At 46.6% G+C, this 18,095-nt stretch overlaps 1 protein-coding gene across 2 annotated transcripts in view; it reads left to right on the forward strand.

Moving 5' to 3' along the window:
* PPP1R26 (protein phosphatase 1 regulatory subunit 26) overlaps positions 1-17,445 on the forward strand; it is a 120,889-nt gene extending 103,444 nt beyond the window's left edge. For both annotated transcript variants that reach the window (XM_078641927.1, XM_078641928.1), the window contains one exon: positions 17,256-17,445. In XM_078641927.1, the coding sequence (XP_078498053.1) occupies positions 17,256-17,300 (45 nt within the window). In that variant the 3' untranslated portion in view covers positions 17,301-17,445. The remainder of the gene's footprint in view (positions 1-17,255) is intronic.
* The last annotated feature ends 650 nt before the right edge of the window (positions 17,446-18,095 follow it).

Genomic DNA, 18,095 nt, shown 5'->3' on the forward strand with positions numbered 1-18,095 from the left:
GGGATAGGATTTCTTTCCAAAAGGGTTGGATAGAAGGACAGTCCCACCAAATATGTCGGAAGTCTCCCAACAGCCAGCATCCCCGCCAGCATTGGTCAGAAGTATTGGGAAAGATAGTGTTTAATTTTTGTGGGTGGAGATACCAATCATACATAGTTTTGTAGTTTTTTGGAGAGGTGGTTATGCGTATAGGGATTTTGGCGCCTATTGGTTAGCTTTGCACTAAATCAATAACTGTTTGCAAGTTAGGTTAACGGTGCTGTAAGGTGTGGAGAACCACTAAACTCCACGGGGCAAGAGAATAACTCTTAAAACACAATTTCTGCTCCTAAGCACACGTTTTTTCAGTACAACAAGGTTTCCCTGCTAGTAATACACGTATATCCAAGCAGATTGATACAATAAACAATATTCCTTATAGATTACCGTACAAGGGATATTCTGGGATTCTCGATATATTAGCAGCACTCTGCTTGGCATTTGAAGAACAAGGAATCAATTGGTGGATATCTTGATTGAAATTTCGAAGGATTTTGCAAAACTAGCGACCTCGACATTCATCAGAACCCCTGTGTGGGTAAGAAGTATCACCGCACTTACAGAACTACTTTCAGGATTTCATGGCCTTGAGAAAGTCGCGGGATCACAGCCTGTTGCGACGAAACGCGTTGGCTGTTGCTGGCTGTTGCTGAAAAAGATCTGAATAAAACGTGAAAAAAGAAAATCTATAAGGAATATTGTTTATTGTATCAATCTACTTGGATATACGTGTATTACTAGCAGGGAAGCCTTGTTGTACTGAAAAAAACGTGTGCTTAGGAGCAGAAATCATACATAGTTTTGTAATGGGCTTCCATCAAGAACGTAGAGCGATTGTGCTTGGTAATATCTCTATAGAGGGATTCCCATGGCTTCTCCGTAGGTGGCACCTGTAGGATACCCTCCCAAAATCTCCTGTGACGAGGAGTCTGATGAGGGCTAAGGCCCTCTGATGAGGGCGTATAAAAAGGCGATGCAGCCCTTAGCTGTAATGCCGGATTGAACAAATCTTCTGTAGGGAGCAGTTCTCTGGTGGCCGCCTGTCGCAACTGCAGATGCTGAACCCAGTGCTTTAACTGGACACAATTATACTCTTCAGTAGATGAGAGCTGAGACCTGGCTACACAGTCAGCAAATGTCTGTATCTCTCCCTTGAGGAAGAGGTCCGAGATCATAAGACATCCTCCCTCTCTCCGTTTATCAAAGGGCCCGTCTTCAAGCACAGGGGGGAAAGCAGAGTTGAAATGGACAGGTGTGTAAGGGGACAGAAAGTGGTCAGAGGAAGGGCTTTAGTCACACTATCCCATATCTTGAAGGTGGTTGCTGTGGGGATACTTAAATAATTGTTGGTTAATCTGTCAGACTCCGCTTCCAAGGCAATTCTCAAATAGTTCTACCCGCCACCTGTCTATCCATGTGGAGCCACAGTTTCTCTGAAGCCTCAAGTGACCATTCGCCCAGGACCCGAAGTTGGGCATCTCTATAATGCAGAAGGAAATCTGGAAGAGCCAGCCCCCGTTCCGATTGCGGTCCCATCAGAAGACGCTGAGGGAGACGTGCCCTCTGGTCTTGCCAAATGAATTTTGTAATTATAGGATGTTGCTCTTTAAATAGGTCTTTCTCAAGCATGATAGGGAGTCGCTGAAAGAGTTAGAGAAGACTGTGGAGGACATTCATTTTTCTAGCATTGATTCGTCCTATCCATTATATATATGCTGAGCTCCATCTCTTAAGATCGGCTTTGAGTTGTCGCAGCAGGGGGGAAAAGTTAGCCCTGTACAGATCACCCAATTTGGGGGTGATATAGATGCCTAGATACGTGATTGCCATATGTGTACATCTGAAGGGGGATGATCTCTCAATGTTTCTCTGCATATCTGGGGGCAATGTCGAATTTAATAGGAAGGATTTGGAGAGGTTGACCTTGAACCCTGATACTTTTTCAAACTGCGCCAATTCAAGCTGTATCGCTGCTAGAGAATCGGCGGGATTAATAACCGGCAAGAGAATATCATCTGCAAACTGTGAAATGTTATGTTCGTCAGATCCAAACCTGATGCCACTAATCTCGGCATTGGATCTTATCCTCGCTGCAAACGTTTCGATACTCGTCAGAGGCAACCCCGTTTACCAATACCCTAGACTTTGGGGATCTGTAATTAGCTTTCACCATCCCCAGGAAGACCTCACAAAACCCAAAGCGGTGCAGAGTATGTAGCAAGAAGGACCAATCAGCACAGTTGAAGGCCTTCTCTGCATCTAGGGAAAGCAGGGCTGCGGGTATATGTTTCTTCTGGACGTTGTCTATAAGGTGAATCACCCTACTGAGATTGTCATGGGTCTGGTGCCCCTTGGTGAAACCCAATTGGTCCAGGTGAATGAGATTGGGTAAGACCTCTTCTAATCTATTAGCTAGGACTTTCGAGTATAGTTTGGCATCTACATTTACCAGGGGCATATAGGTCTGTATGAGGCACACTCCTGGGGGACCCTTCCCTGCCTTTGGGATTATAGTGTTCAGAGCCTCCCCCATGGAAGGGGATAACGATTGATTCGCGGCATTATCATTAAAAAGATCAGTGAGTCGGGGGGTTAGTTCAGTGGCAAAATTTCGTTAGAACTGCGCAGTGAACTCATCAGGTCCTGGGGCTTTATGTAGCTTAAGGCCATCTGTTACCGCCTGGACCTCTTCTTGTGTTATGGGACGACCCAGTTAATCATTGGCAGCTGTGAAGACCTGAGGGAGTACCGCTGAGTCCAAATACTGAGTCTGATCTGAGCCTAGCGTGGGTGCAGCCATATACAGGGCACTATAAAAATCGTGGACTGCTCCAGCCTTTTTTTTTTGCCTTTTTATTAACATTAACAAAGTATTATTATCCATCCAGATAACCACTGCATTCTTTCAGCTGCATTAGCTGTACTGTCAGTCCAGTCATTTACAGATTTGGACACAATCTGTTTTGGAGTACTATAAAGGTGCCAAGGACATACATTTCCAGCCTCAGCGCTGCATTAAGCCTGCCTCCATGCACAATATGTAAAACGCTGCTGCGCTACCAGCTACTACAAGTCCTCAGGGCATTCCAGCAACGCTAGGCGTAAACAGATACAGCAGTACCGACCACTAGAACCTCAAGTCAGTCGCCTTTGCTGAGGGTAAAAGGCTGTACTTCAGGGCTGTATTTCAAAGTCCCTGAAGTCTGGCATCAGTGCTGACTGTGCAAGACTACAGTACCGAAGGCTGTTACTAGAGGCAGATTCTGCTCCTAGTATTTAAATGTACAGTACCACAGGCTGTTACCAGGGGTCCACGAAGTCGATGCCTTTGAGTTGTACATTGCAAAAAACACAGTTGATGGACAGAATGTAGAACAATGTCATACATTCACCCCAGTACAAGGATCTGGGCCTAAATCCAGCATTTTTTTGCACTCCACACCACCCTGGGTTAGACACTGGCTATATGCAAATCAGCTCTGACCCTGTGCCACATGGGAACAGTCCAGTCGGAACTACCAAGCCATGTCTTTCCCAGACCGGAATCAAGCATCCAAGGACCGGTTTCTGGCTATCAGCCTTCATCAGCCTGGATAGCTTGACTCCAGTGGTGTGGAGAGCCTGGGACTCACGTCTGAGCATACCCAGCCCACTCGGGGTGACAATTGCAAAAAACACAGTTGATGGACAGAATGTAGAACAATGTCATACATTCACCCCAGTACAAGGATCTGGGCCTAAATCCAGCATTTTTTTGCACTCCACACCACCCTGGGTTAGACACTGGCTATATGCAAATCAGCTCTGACCCTGTGCCACATGGGAACAGTCCAGTCCGAACTACCAAGCCATGTCTTTCCCAGACCGGAATCAAGCATCCAAGGACCGGTTTCTGGCTATCAGCCTTCATCAGCCTGGATAGCTTGACTCCAGTGGTGTGGAGAGCCTGGGACTCACGTCTGAGCATACCCAGCCCACTCGGGGTGACAATTGCAAAAAACACAGTTGATGGACAGAATGTAGAACAATGTCATACATTCACCCCAGTACAAGGATCTGGGCCTAAATCCAGCATTTTTTTGCACTCCACACCACCCTGGGTTAGACACTGGCTATATGCAAATCAGCTCTGACCCTGTGCCACATGGGAACAGTCCAGTCCGAACTACCAAGCCATGTCTTTCCCAGACCGGAATCAAGCATCCAAGGACCGGTTTCTGGCTATCAGCCTTCATCAGCCTGGATAGCTTGACTCCAGTGGTGTGGAGAGCCTGGGACTCACGTCTGAGCATACCCAGCCCACTCGGGGTGACAATTGCAAAAAACACAGTTGATGGACAGAATGTAGAACAATGTCATACATTCACCCCAGTACAAGGATCTGGGCCTAAATCCAGCATTTTTTTGCACTCCACACCACCCTGGGTTAGACACTGGCTATATGCAAATCAGCTCTGACCCTGTGCCACATGGGAACAGTCCAGTCCGAACTACCAAGCCATGTCTTTCCCAGACCGGAATCAAGCATCCAAGGACCGGTTTCTGGCTATCAGCCTTCATCAGCCTGGATAGCTTGACTCCAGTGGTGTGGAGAGCCTGGGACTCACGTCTGAGCATACCCAGCCCACTCGGGGTGACAATTGCAAAAAACACAGTTGATGGACAGAATGTAGAACAATGTCATACATTCACCCCAGTACAAGGATCTGGGCCTAAATCCAGCATTTTATTTGCACTCCACACCACCCTGGGTTAGACACTGGCTATATGCAAATCAGCTCTGACCCTGTGCCACATGGGAACAGTCCAGTCCGAACTACCAAGCCATGTCTTTCCCAGACCGGAATCAAGCATCCAAGGACCGGTTTCTGGCTATCAGCCTTCATCAGCCTGGATAGCTTGACTCCAGTGGTGTGGAGAGCCTGGGACTCACGACTGAGCATACCCAGCCCACTCGGGGTGACAATTGCAAAAAACACAGTTGATGGACAGAATGTAGAACAATGTCATACATTCACCCCAGTACAAGGATCTGGGCCTAAATCCAGCATTTTTTTGCACTCCACACCACCCTGGGTTAGACACTGGCTATATGCAAATCAGCTCTGACCCTGTGCCACATGGGAACAGTCCAGTCCGAACTACCAAGCCATGTCTTTCCCAGACCGGAATCAAGCATCCAAGGACCGGTTTCTGGCTATCAGCCTTCATCAGCCTGGATAGCTTGACTCCAGTGGTGTGGAGAGCCTGGGACTCACGTCTGAGCATACCCAGCCCACTCGGGGTGACAATTGCAAAAAACACAGTTGATGGACAGAATGTAGAACAATGTCATACATTCACCCCAGTACAAGGATCTGGGCCTAAATCCAGCATTTTTTTGCACTCCACACCACCCTGGGTTAGACACTGGCTATATGCAAATCAGCTCTGACCCTGTGCCACATGGGAACAGTCCAGTCCGAACTACCAAGCCATGTCTTTCCCAGACCGGAAACAAGCATCCAAGGACCGGTTTCTGGCTATCAGCCTTCATCAGCCTGGATAGCTTGACTCCAGTGGTGTGGAGAGCCTGGGACTCACGTCTGAGCATACCCAGCCCACTCGGGGTGACAATTGCAAAAAACACAGTTGATGGACAGAATGTAGAACAATGTCATACATTCACCCCAGTACAAGGATCTGGGCCTAAATCCAGCATTTTTTTGCACTCCACACCACCCTGGGTTAGACACTGGCTATATGCAAATCAGCTCTGACCCTGTGCCACATGGGAACAGTCCAGTCCGAACTACCAAGCCATGTCTTTCCCAGACCGGAATCAAGCATCCAAGGACCGGTTTCTGGCTATCAGCCTTCATCAGCCTGGATAGCTTGACTCCAGTGGTGTGGAGAGCCTGGGACTCACGTCTGAGCATACCCAGCCCACTCGGGGTGACAATTGCAAAAAACACAGTTGATGGACAGAATGTAGAACAAGTGGAGTGCAAAAAAACGATGGATTTAGGCCCAGATCCTTGTACTGGGGTGAATGTATGACATTGTTCTACATTCTGTCCATCAACTGTGTTTTTTGCAATTTTCACCCTGAGTGTGCTGGGGATGCTCAGACGTGAGTCCCAGGCTCTCCACACCACTGGAGTCAAGCTATCCAGGCTGATGAAGGCTGATAGCCAGAAACCGGTCCTTGGATGCTTGATTCCGGTCTGGGAAAGACATGGCTTGGTAGTTCGGACTGGACTGTTCCCATGAGGCACAGGGTCAGAGCTGATTTGCATATAGCCAGTGTCTAACCCAGGGTGGTGTGGAGTGCAAAAAAACGATGGATTTAGGCCCAGATCCTTGTACTGGGGTGAATGTATGACATTGTTCTACATTCTGTCCATCAACTGTGTTTTTTGCAATTTTCACCCTGAGTGTGCTGGGGATGCTCAGACGTGAGTCCCAGGCTCTCCACACCACTGGAGTCAAGCTATCCAGGCTGATGAAGGCTGATAGCCAGAAACCGGTCCTTGGATGCTTGATTCCGGTCTGGGAAAGACATGGCTTGGTAGTTCGGACTGGACTGTTCCCATGAGGCACAGGGTCAGAGCTGATTTGCATATAGCCAGTGTCTAACCCAGGGTGGTGTGGAGTGCAAAAAAACGATGGATTTAGGCCCAGATCCTTGTACTGGGGTGAATGTATGACATTGTTCTACATTCTGTCCATCAACTGTGTTTTTTGCAATTTTCACCCTGAGTGTGCTGGGGATGCTCAGACGTGAGTCCCAGGCTCTCCACACCACTGGAGTCAAGCTATCCAGGCTGATGAAGGCTGATAGCCAGAAACCGGTCCTTGGATGCTTGATTCCGGTCTGGGAAAGACATGGCTTGGTAGTTCGGACTGGACTGTTCCCATGAGGCACAGGGTCAGAGCTGATTTGCATATAGCCAGTGTCTAACCCAGGGTGGTGCTGGATTTAGGCCCAGATCCTTGTACTGGGGTGAATGTATGACATTGTTCTACATTCTGTCCATCAACTGTGTTTTTTGCAATTTGAGTTGTACATAGCCGAAGTAACACAAGCAGATACATGACGGCATTTATCTGTCTGGCGCCTGCACTGGTGATAGATATTTTTGTAATAGTTATGCTTCCAATTTTCCAGTTCCTAGTCCACCCAACAGCAGCTCACTTGGACTTAGTCACATTGCCATTCAACCTTGTGAATCCTCAGTCTTCGCACATCTCCAGACAAGCCCGTCGGAGCTATCATGTAGTCTGAACGGGCGTTTTGTTGCTTATCGAGGCCGGGGTGCAAGAGTTCACCTGGCCCAACTAAGTGGTAGCTGGTTTCCAGCTGACCAGGACCTGGACCTACTCTTGTCCGCTTATAAAAGTTGCAGCTGGAGTGCCTTGCAGCCCCTGGGTAGCGAAGTGGGCACGCCATGGTGCAAGAACCTGGATGTTTTTGATGTGGCGGGCACCACAGGGAAATCAGGCGAGAGCTTATCTTTAACATGGCTCTCATGCTCTTGGAACATAATGACTGTCTCTAACCAATGGCAGCCGACACAATGAAGAGGTGATGGGGCTGGTGGAGGGGGCACAAGGGAGTGCGCGGGTTAATCTTCAAAAAAAAAAAAAAAAAAACACTGACCTGGAGCTGCCGACCTCCCGTGTCGCGCCTTGGTTTTCATTGTCCCAGCAGGCACTGGGGGAGCATCAGACTCCCTGCGCAAACTCCGTGCTGCTCTCGGGGGGCGGCTCTAGGCTCATGGTGGCCCTGGGCAGGGAGCGTAGGTAGGGGCCCCCGGAAGAGGGTGTCCGGGCGGGGCGGGGCAGAGCGGAGCGTGGAGGCCAGTAAAGAGGGGGGGGTCAGGGTGTTTGGAAGTGGAACAGAGCCGAGGCCACCAAATCCCTGCCAGGGGCCGCCATGCAAATATGTATCCATCCTCAGAGGATTATTATATTAAGGATATATATTGGCGTGGTGGCCCCGGGGGTTTGGTGGCCCTGTGCAGGTGCACAGCTTGCACATGCCTAAGGCCGGCCCTGCTGCTATGAGAGCAGCGCGGGGATTTGCCTGAGCGGGCTGAAAAGATGCTCTGCTCAGGACAGGGAGTCTGTGCTGTTTCTCCAGCCCAGCTGTTCAATACAGCTTGAGACGGCTGGCCAAAACACATGCGCACTTAGAAGTGCACATAGCACTCCTGCTTCCCCCTCCCAGGCTCGGCCCTGGCCCTGCTCTTCCCTTCAGTGCTGGCTCAGAGCCGGCAAATGAAAAATAAAACGATGCTGCTGGCGGTCCTCCTATCATACTGTTCATAACCAAGGGGTCGAGAGGCCCCATGTACATACCGCTTACAGATTTCGTTAATGGATAAAAGTTAAACTTTGCCCACCCTCTGTACTACATCGTTAGCAGCAAAAGATTGCCCTGCTGCAGCTCTGGGAACAGCTGCCACCAGGGGACCGCAATAATGAAAAGGTCAGTGAAAAATAATCATGTCCCATAGAGCAGCACTGTTTGTTTGTTTTGAGGTATATTTTTAGCCCATTGCCAAATATCTACCTCTAATGACATTATCATCCGAATTGAGTTATATTCTTGGTCTTAATGAATGGCACTGGTTTAAATTGGTAACTACATCTGCAGCCATTAAGAATGTTAACACGTTTTGGGCCTATAAAGGAGAAGGAATATTGCTGAAAGCTATTGTCAAAAGCATTCTCACTTTGCACTGCAGTCTATTGGTTATGAAAAGGGCTGGTTACAAGAATTTATGAAAACATGAAACTTAAAAGAAAAAAGCTATTAAGAGATGTCTTTAAGTCATCACAAAGTGTCAAGCATAACACAGTGAAGTGCTACTCATAAATACCCTGAAAGCCTATAAATGTCACACATGAGCAAACTGGAAATTTATCAGCTATGCCCATGCCAGCCAGAAACCAGTGCAGCCCCACCCTAACTAAAACAATTTACTGAAACTACAGAAAATGAGATAACTGGCTGGCGAAATCCAGTTCCTCCGGACAGGGAGAGATACAGGGCTCTCTCTGGCGCCGTTAAACAATACCCTGTTGCTTCCTCCAGCTGCAATTGCTCCGACCAACGCCACCATCACCAGTCAACCTGGTGTCCTCAATATCAATATCGCACAATCCGCATAGTGCGACCGAGATCATCTTCTGAGCAGCTGTAGTGCCTACCTGCCCTCCGTTGCTGAGCACTGCAGTCAAGCATCCAAGGACCGGTTTCTGGCTATCAGCCTTCATCAGCCTGGATAGCTTGACTCCAGTGGTGTGGAGAGCCTGGGACTCACGTCTGAGCATACCCAGCCCACTCGGGGTGACAATTGCAAAAAACACAGTTGATGGACAGAATGTAGAACAATGTCATACATTCACCCCAGTACAAGGATCTGGGCCTAAATCCAGCATTTTTTTGCACTCCACACCACCCTGGGTTAGACACTGGCTATATGCAAATCAGCTCTGACCCTGTGCCACATGGGAACAGTCCAGTCCGAACTACCAAGCCATGTCTTTCCCAGACCGGAATCAAGCATCCAAGGACCGGTTTCTGGCTATCAGCCTTCATCAGCCTGGATAGCTTGACTCCAGTGGTGTGGAGAGCCTGGGACTCACGTCTGAGCATACCCAGCCCACTCGGGGTGACAATTGCAAAAAACACAGTTGATGGACAGAATGTAGAACAATGTCATACATTCACCCCAGTACAAGGATCTGGGCCTAAATCCAGCATTTTTTTGCACTCCACACCACCCTGGGTTAGACACTGGCTATATGCAAATCAGCTCTGACCCTGTGCCACATGGGAACAGTCCAGTCCGAACTACCAAGCCATGTCTTTCCCAGACCGGAATCAAGCATCCAAGGACCGGTTTCTGGCTATCAGCCTTCATCAGCCTGGATAGCTTGACTCCAGTGGTGTGGAGAGCCTGGGACTCACGTCTGAGCATACCCAGCCCACTCGGGGTGACAATTGCAAAAAACACAGTTGATGGACAGAATGTAGAACAATGTCATACATTCACCCCAGTACAAGGATCTGGGCCTAAATCCAGCATTTTTTTGCACTCCACACCACCCTGGGTTAGACACTGGCTATATGCAAATCAGCTCTGACCCTGTGCCACATGGGAACAGTCCAGTCCGAACTACCAAGCCATGTCTTTCCCAGACCGGAATCAAGCATCCAAGGACCGGTTTCTGGCTATCAGCCTTCATCAGCCTGGATAGCTTGACTCCAGTGGTGTGGAGAGCCTGGGACTCACGTCTGAGCATACCCAGCCCACTCGGGGTGACAATTGCAAAAAACACAGTTGATGGACAGAATGTAGAACAATGTCATACATTCACCCCAGTACAAGGATCTGGGCCTAAATCCAGCATTTTTTTGCACTCCACACCACCCTGGGTTAGACACTGGCTATATGCAAATCAGCTCTGACCCTGTGCCACATGGGAACAGTCCAGTCCGAACTACCAAGCCATGTCTTTCCCAGACCGGAAACAAGCATCCAAGGACCGGTTTCTGGCTATCAGCCTTCATCAGCCTGGATAGCTTGACTCCAGTGGTGTGGAGAGCCTGGGACTCACGTCTGAGCATACCCAGCCCACTCGGGGTGACAATTGCAAAAAACACAGTTGATGGACAGAATGTAGAACAATGTCATACATTCACCCCAGTACAAGGATCTGGGCCTAAATCCAGCATTTTTTTGCACTCCACACCACCCTGGGTTAGACACTGGCTATATGCAAATCAGCTCTGACCCTGTGCCACATGGGAACAGTCCAGTCCGAACTACCAAGCCATGTCTTTCCCAGACCGGAATCAAGCATCCAAGGACCGGTTTCTGGCTATCAGCCTTCATCAGCCTGGATAGCTTGACTCCAGTGGTGTGGAGAGCCTGGGACTCACGTCTGAGCATACCCAGCCCACTCGGGGTGACAATTGCAAAAAACACAGTTGATGGACAGAATGTAGAACAAGTGGAGTGCAAAAAAACGATGGATTTAGGCCCAGATCCTTGTACTGGGGTGAATGTATGACATTGTTCTACATTCTGTCCATCAACTGTGTTTTTTGCAATTTTCACCCTGAGTGTGCTGGGGATGCTCAGACGTGAGTCCCAGGCTCTCCACACCACTGGAGTCAAGCTATCCAGGCTGATGAAGGCTGATAGCCAGAAACCGGTCCTTGGATGCTTGATTCCGGTCTGGGAAAGACATGGCTTGGTAGTTCGGACTGGACTGTTCCCATGAGGCACAGGGTCAGAGCTGATTTGCATATAGCCAGTGTCTAACCCAGGGTGGTGTGGAGTGCAAAAAAACGATGGATTTAGGCCCAGATCCTTGTACTGGGGTGAATGTATGACATTGTTCTACATTCTGTCCATCAACTGTGTTTTTTGCAATTTGAGTTGTACATAGCCGAAGTAGCACAAGCAGATACATGACGGCATTTATCTGTCTGGCGCCTGCACTGGTGATAGATATTTTTGTAATAGTTATGCTTCCAATTTTCCAGTTCCTAGTCCACCCAACAGCAGCTCACTTGGACTTAGTCACATTGCCATTCAACCTTGTGAATCCTCAGTCTTCGCACATCTCCAGACAAGCCCGTCGGAGCTATCATGTAGTCTGAACGGGCGTTTTGTTGCTTATCGAGGCCGGGGTGCAAGAGTTCACCTGGCCCAACTAAGTGGTAGCTGGTTTCCAGCTGACCAGGACCTGGACCTACTCTTGTCCGCTTATAAAAGTTGCAGCTGGAGTGCCTTGCAGCCCCTGGGTAGCGAAGTGGGCACGCCATGGTGCAAGAACCTGGATGTTTTTGATGTGGCGGGCACCACAGGGAAATCAGGCGAGAGCTTATCTTTAACATGGCTCTCATGCTCTTGGAACATAATGACTGTCTCTAACCAATGGCAGCCGACACAATGAAGAGGTGATGGGGCTGGTGGAGGGGGCACAAGGGAGTGCGCGGGTTAATCTTTAAAAAAAAAAAAAAAAAAAACACTGACCTGGAGCTGCCGACCTCCCGTGTCGCGCCTTGGTTTTCATTGTCCCAGCAGGCACTGGGGGAGCATCAGACTCCCTGCGCAAACTCCGTGCTGCTCTCGGGGGGCGGCTCTAGGCTCATGGTGGCCCTGGGCAGGGAGCGTAGGTAGGGGCCCCCGGAAGAGGGTGTCCGGGCGGGGCGGGGCAGAGCGGAGCGTGGAGGCCAGTAAAGAGGGGGGGGTCAGGGTGTTTGGAAGTGGAACAGAGCCGAGGCCACCAAATCCCTGCCAGGGGCCGCCATGCAAATATGTATCCATCCTCAGAGGATTATTATATTAAGGATATATATTGGCGTGGTGGCCCCGGGGGTTTGGTGGCCCTGTGCAGGTGCACAGCTTGCACATGCCTAAGGCCGGCCCTGCTGCTATGAGAGCAGCGCGGGGATTTGCCTGAGCGGGCTGAAAAGATGCTCTGCTCAGGACAGGGAGTCTGTGCTGTTTCTCCAGCCCAGCTGTTCAATACAGCTTGAGACGGCTGGCCAAAACACATGCGCACTTAGAAGTGCACATAGCACTCCTGCTTCCCCCTCCCAGGCTCGGCCCTGGCCCTGCTCTTCCCTTCAGTGCTGGCTCAGAGCCGGCAAATGAAAAATAAAACGATGCTGCTGGCGGTCCTCCTATCATACTGTTCATAACCAAGGGGTCGAGAGGCCCCATGTACATACCGCTTACAGATTTCGTTAATGGATACAAGTTAAACTTTGCCCACCCTCTGTACTACATCGTTAGCAGCAAAAGATTGCCCTGCTGCAGCTCTGGGAACAGCTGCCACCAGGGGACCGCAATAATGAAAAGGTCAGTGAAAAATAATCATGTCCCATAGAGCAGCACTGTTTGTTTGTTTTGAGGTATATTTTTAGCCCATTGCCAAATATCTACCTCTAATGACATTATCATCCGAATTGAGTTATATTCTTGGTCTTAATGAATGGCACTGGTTTAAATTGGTAACTACATCTGCAGCCATTAAGAATGTTAACACGTTTTGGGCCTATAAAGGAGAAGGAATATTGGTGAAAGCTATTGTCAAAAGCATTCTCACTTTGCACTGCAGTCTATTGGTTATGAAAAGGGCTGGTTACAAGAATTTATGAAAACATGAAACTTAAAAGAAAAAAGCTATTAAGAGATGTTTTTAAGTCATCACAAAATGTCAAGCATAACACAGTGAAGTGCTACTCATAAATACCCTGAAAGCCTATAAATGTCACACATGAGCAAACTGGAAATTTATCAGCTATGCCCATGCCAGCCAGAAACCAGTGCAGCCCCACCCTAACTAAAACAATTTACTGAAACTACAGAAAATGAGATAACTGGCTGGCGAAATCCAGTTTCTCCGGACAGGGAGAGATACAGGGCTCTCTCTGGCGCCGTTAAACAATACCCTGTTGCTTCCTCCAGCTGCAATTGCTCCGACCAACGCCACCATCACCAGTCAACCTGGTGTCCTCAATATCAATATCGCACAATCCGCATAGTGCGACCGAGATCATCTTCTGAGCAGCTGTAGTGCCTACCTGCCCTCCGTTGCTGAGCACTGCAGTCACGCAGTCTGTCTCCCATTAGTGCCCTTCCATTTCTGGTGCTTTTCAGAAGTTTTAAGATATTCTTGGAGTTTTTTGTTGCTCAAATGAGTGTAATTTCACATTTTTATGATTCCCTCGTCTTCATTGCTTGATTTTGCTTGTGAGAAAGTGTCACTCTCAGTCGTTGAAATCTCACTCATAATTACACTAAAACTATGAAAATGACACACATCGCAGTCTGAAAGCTGTGCTCGTTATATGACTTCTTTCAATCCCAAATTGTGAATATCTTTCAGCCCTTTACACCATAACCATCCTCAGACCTAATGAGTGACTCCAGATCTCTTCCTCCGCTGACTTTCTCTCAGTTAAAGCTGGCTTCCGTGGAGGCGACACTGAGCAGCACGATGCTGTTAAGCCTAGTTCCCTCAATAATCCATGCCGAACCATATATTCATTTTAGGAAAGAGGACCATTGTTAATTCACCCTCCATATTCGTGAGTCTCTTTTCATCTAGTTCTCTACCAGCTGACTTTAGATGCATGTGTTGCCTCTTTAGAAAAAGCCAACCCTAGACCCCACTATCTTTAGTATCTATCACCCTCTCTCCTATCCGTCTGAGCGAAGCTTACAGGAAAAGTGGGACATTTTCAGCCTAACCCAGTTTATCAATACAGTTTTTCTTTTTAACCCACTACAAGCCGGGTTTTGTGCCCCTCTTGGTACTAAGGTAGTGTTTGTCACTTTTGAAAATTAACTGCAGTTGGTTTTGGACCTTTCAAACCTTTCCTCAGCCATTAAAACATTGTGTAATGTCATACTTATCAACAGGCTGGGAGAGGAAGGAATAGTAATTTCTGACTGCAGCCAGTGTTTTTGCCTTCTTTTGTCATGTATTGATTCTGCACTATAGCCTTCCATATCTAGCAGGTAATACTATCCCATTTTGCCGGCTGTGATCGAATCTCGATTGGATTATGCTAAAGCCTTATACTTAAGACTTCCAGCCTATACCATTCTCTTGCTGAAGCTGCTCCACAACGCAGCAGCACCATTTCTGCTCAAACGTCTAAGGATAGAGCCTATCTTTTGACATCTAAATACTTTCCACCGGATTCCCTTCTATAAGCACATACTTTTTAATAGTTTGCTTTGCATTTCTCTGTTCCGACATTCATCTGCTAATGTTCTCCCTGATACACTCCCAAAATAAATGTAAGGTCTTGCTCTGCCTTCCTTCTTCAAATTACCAAAATGAGGAAAGTAGTCAAAGGAGGCTGCTCCTTTGCCTTCTTGGCTGCAAAATACTGTAATTCTCGTCCACTGGAATTAAGATGGATATCGAGTGACCTGGCCTTTAAGAAACGAGGTACAAACCTCACTGCTTGGTTCTGGTCTATTGTGTGAAGGATAAAGGTAGGCTGCTACTATCAGATAGCCGGTGAAATGCTTTCATAAAGACACCTTGATGTGGTGATTTCTATTAGATTTGATACTTAACATTAGCCAGCTGCTGGCCTGCTATTAGAGATCTGAGCTGAGCCATGCATAAGCACTGTCGATACAAAGCAATACCATCATTTGGCAAAACAGTTACATATATCACATGGCAATGGGCCTGCCATTTTCATACAGAAGGACGAAAGCAAGTGCTGTTTTATCTTTTGTTTTCTAGACTCTTCCCTCTTCTACCACTCCGTTGCATCATCTCAAACCTCTTTTACTATTCAGTTCTCCCAAACCAGCCTTTCTAAACCCTTCCCTCCGACTCTGCCCTCTAATCATGCCAAGCCTCTTCCTACTGCTATGATCTCCAAAAAACACTTTCTAAACCCTTCCCTCTTCTATCCCTCCACTATCCTTTTCAATCCAACTAACAGACACATGTCTACTTCTCAAATTAATTTAATATTTCCCTATACTAATTCACCACTAATCCTGTTTGGGTCTAGGGGTAGCATGCTACTCCTCGAAAAGCACCTTGATGCCTCTTCAGGGGCACCAAGCGCTATATAAATGGAAACCCTTCCCTCTTCTATCCCTCCACTATCCTTTTCAACCCAAATAATAGACACACATGTCTACCGCTCAAATAAATGTCATATCACCGTAAACCAATTCGCCACTAATCATTTTTGGGTTCCGGAGCAGCGTGCTACTCGCCGAAAAGCGCTTCAACACCTCGTATGGGGTAGTAAACGCTATATAAATACATTTACAATTACAATTTATTTCCACTGTTCCCATTATGCACTTAACAAAACAAAGTAAGCCTGATGCCAAATGAAGTGAACACTTGCCCCGGTATGATTCCCCCTACATTTGAACAATGATGCTGTGGTTGGTGGGATTTGGTAGAGTTAAGAGGGTTGCTGTAAGATAGTGCATTTTTGTGTGAACTATTTCCTCTGGATGTTACAGAAAATGTTTTGTGTGCTACTGCATATGAGTTGCAAAAAAGGTTTGAAAGGGCAGTGCTTGCCTTTATAGCTTTAATGAATCGAATCTACTACTCTCTTCAACTGCTGCAACCCCTCAACCTAACTAATAAATTAATCATGGTTATTTATATCCTGATTGAGCTCAAAATTTGCAAAAGCAATTTTTTTGTCTAAAGAAACTGGGTGGTTTGAGCAGATTTGGTGGATTATTCAAATGTGTTAACCATCTTGCCTCCTTTGAGGTTTAGCCCATTAATACTCCGGCCTTTTGCAACTAATGAATCTTTTTGGCCGAATCTTAAAACGTATCCTAAGCACCTTTTACTTTTGGAAAACTCTGCTTGGCATCCACATATAAACAGAATTGCACCCATGGGTGCAGAGCAGGCTGGTCAAAAGATGGCTCCCCCGTGTATGTCTGAAAGGAAAAATGCCCAAGCAACTGACCTGAAGTCTCTACACTGGATATAGTGCTTTACACTAAGCAGTTATTGTATGTTGTGAGATGAGTGAAACTCAGGGCCTGATTCACAAAGGTAAACTTACAGTATTGTGTAATTTCACGATTGTTTGCTATTCACAGAGGTGTGTTACTGCGGACAGTCCTATCTTTGTATGTGTGGAGACTCCGCAGCCGTAAACATACTACTAGTAAAATACATTTGTGAATAGTAAACTATCATAAACTTATAAAAAAGTGCATGTTTACCTTTGTGAAAGAGTACCCTCAGTAATTTAAATGATGTACTTAGTGTGGGGGAGTTGCTATTCATTAAGTGGGGATCCATCAACGACTGAACAGAAGGTTAAGATTGACGCGAAGAAGAAAATAAATGACTAAGGAAGGGTTAACAAATGATAAAAAGGTTCCCAATTCAATTCGCAATATGGAGAAGGCCATTTCTGTGATTATTCTGATATTTCAGTTGATATATAGAATTATTTTGTTGTTATATGAGTGATACAGAAGCTTCTATGCACATATTATTTTGCTGCTTTGGAGTAGTTCTCATATGTTAAGAGGTTTCCATTAATATTTTCACAAGAGTAACATCCAGTGAAAACAGTTCAAACACACAAAATATTTCATTATAAAAAATCAATGCAGAAGCTGCCTTAATAAACAGACTCTATTTTCAAATATCTGTGATACATTTTTTTTATATTTCAGGGAAAAGTGGGGAAGAAAAAGTGGAACATTATGCTGAAACTGTGAGCCTGAAAGCAAAATATACAGAACGTTTTTTCTGCCCAGGAACGTTGGCTCCTTTGAAAGGCATTCATTTGCACTTGTCAAACTCCTCAACTATAATATCCTTGTCATTGTATGGCATTGATTCAACCAAATTTGACAAGAAAGAAAGCTGTAACTTTTCAGAGTTTATCTTACTTTGCCGTCGCTGCGTTTTTTGGCTCAGCCGAATGATTTTGTGCTTATGTGCTGTTTTCCAGAATACTTTGCCAATGCTACCATGTTGCATGTATGATTTTGTTGTACCAGAAAATGCAGTTCTGCTTCATGAGAAAAATACTTGTTTGTGATACACAAGATTCGTTGTGAGAGTATCCTAGTTATATATGCCCCAGTTTGTATAACTTTACTGAAATATGCTGCTTTTCCAATAACCAAGTAACAAAAGAACCAGATATTTAGTGACACACTATGTTGTAAGTCCACTCAAGTGCATCAACCCAAACCCTATGTGAATGTGGCACGATGCCTATTAGATTGAGCTGCTCCTATAGAAAGTCAGCACACTCAAGGTCGGCGTCTTCATAGAAAAAAATCATATTTAAGGCTTCGTTAGCCAGTTTCAGGCAACGTTTTAGCCTTAGAGAATCCATAGTGGTAAAATAATTAAAACCATACTGTGAATGAACAGTGCAACGAGTCCACATATAGGCACAACACACTCATCAGAAGCCAATGCTACACCGTTCGCCATTGCTTGATGGCAGGGCAATATGCTTTGTTTTGCATAGTTTTTTTATTGAAAATGTGCTGTTGAAA

The sequence above is a fragment of the Lissotriton helveticus genome, chromosome 5_1 (assembly GCF_964261635.1).
Source record: "Lissotriton helveticus chromosome 5_1, aLisHel1.1, whole genome shotgun sequence".
NCBI classification, from domain to species: domain Eukaryota; kingdom Metazoa; phylum Chordata; class Amphibia; order Caudata; family Salamandridae; genus Lissotriton; species Lissotriton helveticus.